Source organism: Borostomias antarcticus (assembly GCF_949987555.1).
Source record: "Borostomias antarcticus genome assembly, chromosome: 8".
NCBI lineage: Eukaryota > Metazoa > Chordata > Actinopteri > Stomiiformes > Stomiidae > Borostomias > Borostomias antarcticus.
In genome coordinates, this window is record NC_140241.1 from 1120828 (window position 1) to 1128000 (window position 7173).

General features: G+C 49.8%; 1 protein-coding gene across 1 annotated transcript in view; it reads left to right on the forward strand.

Moving 5' to 3' along the window:
* plekho1b (pleckstrin homology domain containing, family O member 1b) overlaps positions 1-2938 on the forward strand; it is a gene marked incomplete at both ends in the record, with an annotated part of 27582 nt that extends 24644 nt beyond the window's left edge. The window contains 2 exons of the mRNA XM_084441980.1: positions 1845-1946; positions 2123-2938. Coding sequence (XP_084298106.1) covers positions 1845-1946; positions 2123-2938 — 918 coding nt within the window. The remainder of the gene's footprint in view (positions 1-1844; positions 1947-2122) is intronic.
* Between the last annotated feature and the right edge of the window lie 4235 nt (positions 2939-7173).

Consider the following 7173-nt stretch of genomic DNA (forward strand, 5'->3'; position numbering starts at 1 on the left):
CTCGCACGCACGCACACACACTCACACGCACACACACACTCGCACGCACACACACACTCCCTCTCGCTTCTTTAAACAGATTTTCTGTCGAGGGCTTTTACTGTTTTTCAAGCTAGCTCAACGTGCCATCTGCATCCTGGGCACGCGCACACACACACACACGCACGCGCGTGCACGCGCACGCACACGCACATACACACACACACACACACGCACACAGTATTAATGACCTGTGTAGCAGACCGTGCGGGAGGCCCAGGTGTGACTCTCTCCGGGGCAGCGGACGCAACTCTGATCATTCAGCCTCCCTCTCCCTCTCTCTACTAGAACAGGACTCTACACTGACTCTAATCTACTAGGACAGGACTCTACACTGACTCTAATCTACTAGAACAGGACTCTACACTGACTCTAATCTACTAGGACAGGACTCTACACTGACTCTAATCTACTAGGACAGGACTCTACACTGACTCTAATCTCTATAACACTGACTCTAATCTCTATAACACTGACTCTAATCTCTATAACACTGACTCTAATCTCTATAACACTGACTCTAATCTCTATAACACTGACTCTAATCTCTATAACACTGACTCTAATCTCTATAACACTCATATGGAATATCTCTATAACACTGACTATAATCTCATGTAAGACTCATATGGAATATCTCTATAGCAGACTATAATCTCATGTCCACCATACTGATGTCAGCACATGAGAACACACACATCTGATAATTTGTGGTCAGATTATGGATGTGCTGCAGAAGCGCTGTGGCAACCACACACACACACACACACACACACACACACACACACACACACTCATAGCATATGCTCCCACCATAATGAGTGTGGTTGATGTGCCTCCCATCCGACTGGTGAGACTGTTCACCTCAGCACAGAACTTCCTGTTCACTTCTTCCTCTCAGAGCAAACGGTTTAGCCTCTTCAACCACAAACGAGAGGACGGATCGTCCTGAACCGCTGACACAGATAGAGAGAGAGAGAGAGGAAGGGAGAGAGAAAGAGAGAGGGAGAGAGAGATAGAGGGAGAGAGAGAGAAAGAGAGAGAGGGAGAGAGAGAGCGAGAGAGAGAGAGAGATAGAGAGAGAGAGAGAGGGAGAGAGAGGGAGAGAGAGGGAGAGAGAGAGAGGGAGAGAGAGAGAGGGAGAGAGAGAGGGAGAGAGAGAGAGAGAGAGAGAGAGAGGGAGAGAGAGAGGGAGAGAGAGCGAGAGAGAGGGAGAGGGAGAGAGAGAGAGAGAGAGAGAGAGAGAGAGAGGGAGAGAGAGAGAGAGGGAGAGAGAGAGAGAGAGAGAGAGAGAGAGAGAGAGAGAGAGGGAGAGAGAGAGAGAGGGGAGAGAGAGCGAGAGAGAGAGAGAGAGAGAGAGAGAGAGAGACCAGCAGACCTCAGAGACGAGGCTTTCTAAACCAGGATGGAGTTTCTCTCCTCAGCGACGGGCTCATCGAGGGACGACTAACACAATAGAACAGCGTTCTGTTATCTGACCAGACGCTGGGCGTCCCACGTGCTTAGCCCCACCCGGATGACCTCAGAGACAGAGATGGCCATTATATGGTTCAAACTTTAAATAAAAATGTAGGTGCTAGCCCCTAAAGGTCGTGCAATACGTCAACGCTTGTCTGCCTCAATGAAGCATCAGATGTTTGCAGAGAATCAGTAAGGTCAATTATCTGACCGGTAAACTATCCTACCCATGCCGACATGCACACACAATCAAATACACAGCCCACACAATCAAATACACAGCCCACACAATCAAATACACAGCCCTGATGCATTTCTAACCTCGCGCCCTCAACTCTGTCTTCAAGGTCACGGTTGAGGACAGCAACCACCTGTCCCACCTCACCCGGGACCGGGCCAAGATCCCCCACACACGGCGCCTGCCCACCAGGGGTCATCTCCTGGCCGTGGTAGGTCTCCCACCCGCCGGACACACCTCCAGACAGTCACGTTCACTACTGTAGGGCTCATACGAGACGTTACAATGTGTGAAGGTCTAGGAGTTGACATGTCTTTGTTTTCAGTCATGTCTTTATATGTCCCACTCCGGCTTTCGCTAACAGCCGTCTTTGTCGCTCTGATCCAGGCGTCCATGTCCTCGTCGGACGGCATGTTGACCCTTGACCTGATCCAGGAGGAGGACAGCTCCTCGCCGGACCCCCGGGCCTGTGACCAGTCCTTCCGCGTCGACCCGGACCAGTCCAAGCCCCACCACACGCCCGACTGTCCCAGGTCTAAAACGGACGGCGCCCTCTCCGCCACGACCGCAGAGGTTTCTGGGAAGTCCCAGAGCCTGCCCCGTGAGACGGGCGTGGCGTGGGACGAGAAAGGGCCGGCGGGGGAGCGGCGAGGCGCCCAGCAGACCCCCCCGGCGGCCGGGCGGCTCACGGCGGCGGAGAAGAGCCGCTGCGCCTCCATGGACGAGATCCTGTCGGCCCCGGAGACGCGCGGCGGTGGCGGCGGCGCCAAGCCACGGAAACCCGGGCTCCCCCACGCCCCGGTCTCGGCGCCCGTTGGCGGCCTGGCGCCCATCTGCCGACTCCAGGACCTCATCTCCCAGAAGCTGGAGAGAACTCAGGCGCTGCTGAGCGAGGTGCAGCGGGCGCCGGGCGAGGAGGAGGAGTCTCCTGGGCGGGGAAAGAGGGCGAGGGGGAAGGACTCGCAGAGCGCCTCCAAGGGCGCGTCGGAGGGCGCGGCGCGGGCGGAGGCGGAGCGGCTCCTGAGGGAGGCGGCGTCGGCGTGGGGGCAGGCCAGGGACGTCCTGGAGGAGGTGAAGGAGCTGAGGGCGCTCTACCGCCAGCTGGACTCGCCCACGAGCGTGGCCAACGGTACCGCCTCCCCGACGCCCTCCACGCCGCCGCGCGGGGCCAAGCAGACCGAACACAGGAAGAGCATGATGTGATCACGTGACCTCTGCGGCCAATGATTGGTCTCGAATGTAGTGAGGTCACAGGGGAAAAAAAAGAAAGAAAACATGCAAAGCCACAAAATTTGAAAATCTGTTTTTATCCCTCCTACGTCAACGTTATGTTACTGATGCTGTTATGTAGCAAGGACTCACGTTTCTACGGGTGGCTGCTGTGCCCTTAGAAACGCACCTCGCAAAGATGTAACTCGAGCTTGTCTGAGGGGAAGTCTCTTGGGTTGACTACGCTCATAGAAGTAGTCGTGCTTTGTGAAGGGGGTTTTAAGTTCAGGGGGTCTAGGGGGGTTTTAAGTTCAGGGGGTCTAGTCTTGTAAGCAGGTTGTCAGTATGCGGAGCCCCACTCCAACCGAGGAGGACCCTGACCAGAAACGAGGAGGTCAGCAGAATCCCCGCGCTCCCCTCCCCCGCGCCCCAGCCCTGCCGGAATGTGAATGTTTTCCTTTTTCAGCTTCATTATACACTGGAAGGTCTATCTGGTCCAGCGGCTTCCCAGCACTGCTCTCAAATCACCAGCGTCCACTGCAGTGGACTCTGGGAGGATCGGCTGTCGGCGCTTCTGCTAGGGCTAGCCCTGTTTTCCTAGTCAACTTTATGTGGTTAGGAAAACCCCAGGGGTCCACATATGGTCATGCAAAACCTCTGGCGCTGTGGTCGGAGGCCAAGGCAACAGGCGTGTTGGAACGGTCGCGCCACCTAATGGTGTGTTTTTTTCCAGGATCGCAAAGTTTACCTCAAAGTCGGTGGAAGTGTTAATGGAGTGTTGCGGGGTAAACAGCCTACATTCGCTAAAACGTGACAATTCTGTCTGTTGCCTTTGTCTTTTGCCAGTAGCCGTTGATGTTTGCTTCAGTGCAGCTGGTAGTCCAGCTCCTGTTCGTAGGCCCACTTCTCTGTTCTCATGTTCTTGTAAAACTTTGTGCCAGCGATGCACGAATACAGAACCCCAGAGTGAGGACCATAAGCAGCGTGCCTGTGGTCCCCAACGCCACTCCAGACATTCATCTCAAACTACTCCTGAACCCTACAGCCAAGATGGCCTCCACTGGTACGGGTGAATAGAACCAAAATGGTTTCCATTGTTGGTATGAGCGAGAGACAGCAGGGGATGGAGATTTGATGCAGTACTGAGGAGAGGTTATGCTGAATTAGTAATAATAACAGAATTGCACTATTTTGAAAGGTAGGCTGTAAAGAGGGTGTGGCCAGCAAACGGAACATCTGCATATTCATGAAGACAATCTGCCATGTCAGAACGTACAGGCTGTCAAGTTCCTATTTTGTTGCAGCGCAGATGTCACTTCCTGTTTGGAGAAGGAAGGTCTCACCTGTTCAACCCCTACAGAGCAGGAGCCCAGGATGTTCCCAACTCCCTCAGCTGCCGGGGCACACCTGCTAGCTTCACACTCAGTAGATATTTACTGAAGATGGTTAAATGTATTTGCACAGTGCTGTGGTAATATGGTTAACTCTGGAATGTCGGGCAGACATTTTAAAAACAGTGTTATTATTAATATGTTATGATTATTTGTATTTTTTAATAGTTTTGTAGGAAGGTATAATGCTTGCTTTTTGGGAACTTAAGGTACCGGGTGTTCTTGGGATCCCACCATTCTGAGAGCGCTTCAACTGAATCCCGGCTCTTTGTATCGTCGCTTTTTCACCGTTCAACCAACCTTTGACCTGTTTACCCACAAACATACCAACAAAACAGCAGTCAGGTGTCTGGTTGTTGTTATTTGTCTTGATGAATGGATGTGTTGAGGAGTCAGAAACAGAAAACCACACCTTCTGTCTGTCCAGCAGGCCATGAAATAATGAAGTAACAGTTTGTTTTAGAATACTGTTCACCGTCATTCAATCTGGGAGAAGTGTGATAGTCAGGCTGATGCTGAACCTCTCCACTTGTGAGACAGTTGGTGATCTGTTTCTCTCCATCTGATAAAGTAAATTCTTTCAGCCGTTCTAGTCCTCTCAAATGACGTGCCTGCTTTTATTCCCGTTACAGCTGTTGGATTGTTGCTCCTTGATAAGATGGAGCTGAAGTTGCACAAGTTGTCGCATAGCGTTCATTGCTGTGTTGTTCAGAGGCAACATCTGGCTAGCTCCTTCACCTAGATGCTAGATCTGAAAGACTTGGGTTGAAAGAGAGTTGCTCAACCTGGCCCTCTGATAAGGTGGATTTAAGTTCTTGCTTTATCCTTCCCAGTTCTTTCAAATCTACTCAAGTTACTAGAGATGAAGGGCTAAAGATAAACAGCGTCATTACTGGTTCAAACAGGGTGGAAAACACATCTTGCCAGACTTCACAGAAATAAAGAAATGGCTTTGCACTGAAAACATGACCTCTGGACTCTCTCAGTACGTGAGAAACAACCGCCTGTGCAATTAGAACAACCCGCCTCTCTTAACGACTATGGTACAACATTGATTGGTTGCTATTAAAATAACAATCATGCCGAGAATTGTAATAAACATGCTTGTGTATGTTCAGTCTGAAAAATGTCAATGTGGAATCTGATAGTTTGTCGATGGGAGGTGAAGATGAATAATGTGATTGTGTTAAACGGCAGCAATAATAGCATCCAGAAGCTATGCCAAAGAAAACATAGCAGTACAAGATCAAATGATTCCCCTTGAAATCCATTGATTATAATTTAAAGAAGATTTGGATAATTCATGCTTTTGTAGTGACCTGCATTCTCTTGGACACCTTTTCCTCACGCCATAGAACATCTAACCCAAACGACACATCCGGGGACAATTGAAGAGCCTGGTTACACAATATCAACTTTACCTCCAACACTTTATTCCCAAAAATGTATCGCCACTTAGCAAGACCCAATGTATATTGCAATGGAATCTAAACATTTTGGTGGTTTCAACTGAAATACTTCTGTCTTCCTTCTGTCTTTCTATAATTTTCCCCGATTATAATTAGTTTTCCTTCTGGCCTTCTTCACTAAGTGTAGTTGAACATCAAACAGTAGCTACCGTAGCCTTAAAAACAGAGGATTATGGGAAAGTTACTCTGCAACTCAAAAGGATCGTTCCCAGGCGTCGACCAACATCTAATTGTGTATGTGATGGGTTAGGTGAGGATGTGATGGGTTAGGTGAGGATACCGCAGACATACGGTACCAGTCTGAAGTCTGAAGGGTGGATGACTTGGTGAAACAGTGAAGAAGACATTGTACAGGTGGAAATCCAGATTGCTCAGGGGTTTATTTGAATAAATGTGCTGAAGAAATGAACTCCGGCTGACTTGGACTCTTCCTTCGGGACTGAAATGTGTTTGGAATTTTTATGAAGCCATGCAGCGCTCGGGGCTTATATGAAAAAACAATCTTTCTCCTTTAATCTAAAGTATATGACACACACACACACACACACACACACTGACTGTGAGTATGTGTGTGCCCCCTCTATGTGTGTATGTGGATGTTGCACCTGTGTATGAGTGTGACAGAAGCACCCTGCCTAGATGTGTGAAAGTATATGTGTGTGTGTGCGTGTGTGTGAGTGTGTGTGCGTGTGTGTGTGTGTGTGTGAGTGTGTGTGTGAGTGTGTATGTGTGAGTGTGTGTGTGTGTGTGTGTGTGAGTGTGTGTGTGCGTGCGTGTGTGTGTGTGAGTGTGTGTGAGTGTGTGTGTGAGTGTGTGTGTGTGCGTGTGTGAGTGTGTGTGTTGTCAGTCAGTGTCACAGACGTACAGAGACGGCAGCGCCTCATTAAATCGGGGGAGATGTTCCTGCGCTCAAACCCTGCGGCAGCAGGAGGAACACAGCGTTGAGGAACACAGCGTTCAGGAACACAACTTTGAGGAACAGAACGTTCAGCTTCTGAATGATTAGACTGACGATGAGACGCAACAGACGTGAAGAAGAGCGGTATTGCAAATGGAGAACCCTGAAATAGGAATAGAAATACTTTTGTAGCACTATGTAGAGTTTGTATATATTCAGGTTTATTCCGGGTGAGTTTCTATATATTCAGGTTTATTCACACCAACACCTTCAGACAACACCTTCACACCAACACCTTCACACCAACACCTTCACACAACACCTTCAGACCAACACCTTCACACAACACCTTCACACAACACCTTCACACCAACACCTTCACACCAACACCTTCACACAACACCTTCACACAACACCTTCACACCAACACCTTCACACCAACACCTTCACACAACACCTTCACACCAACAC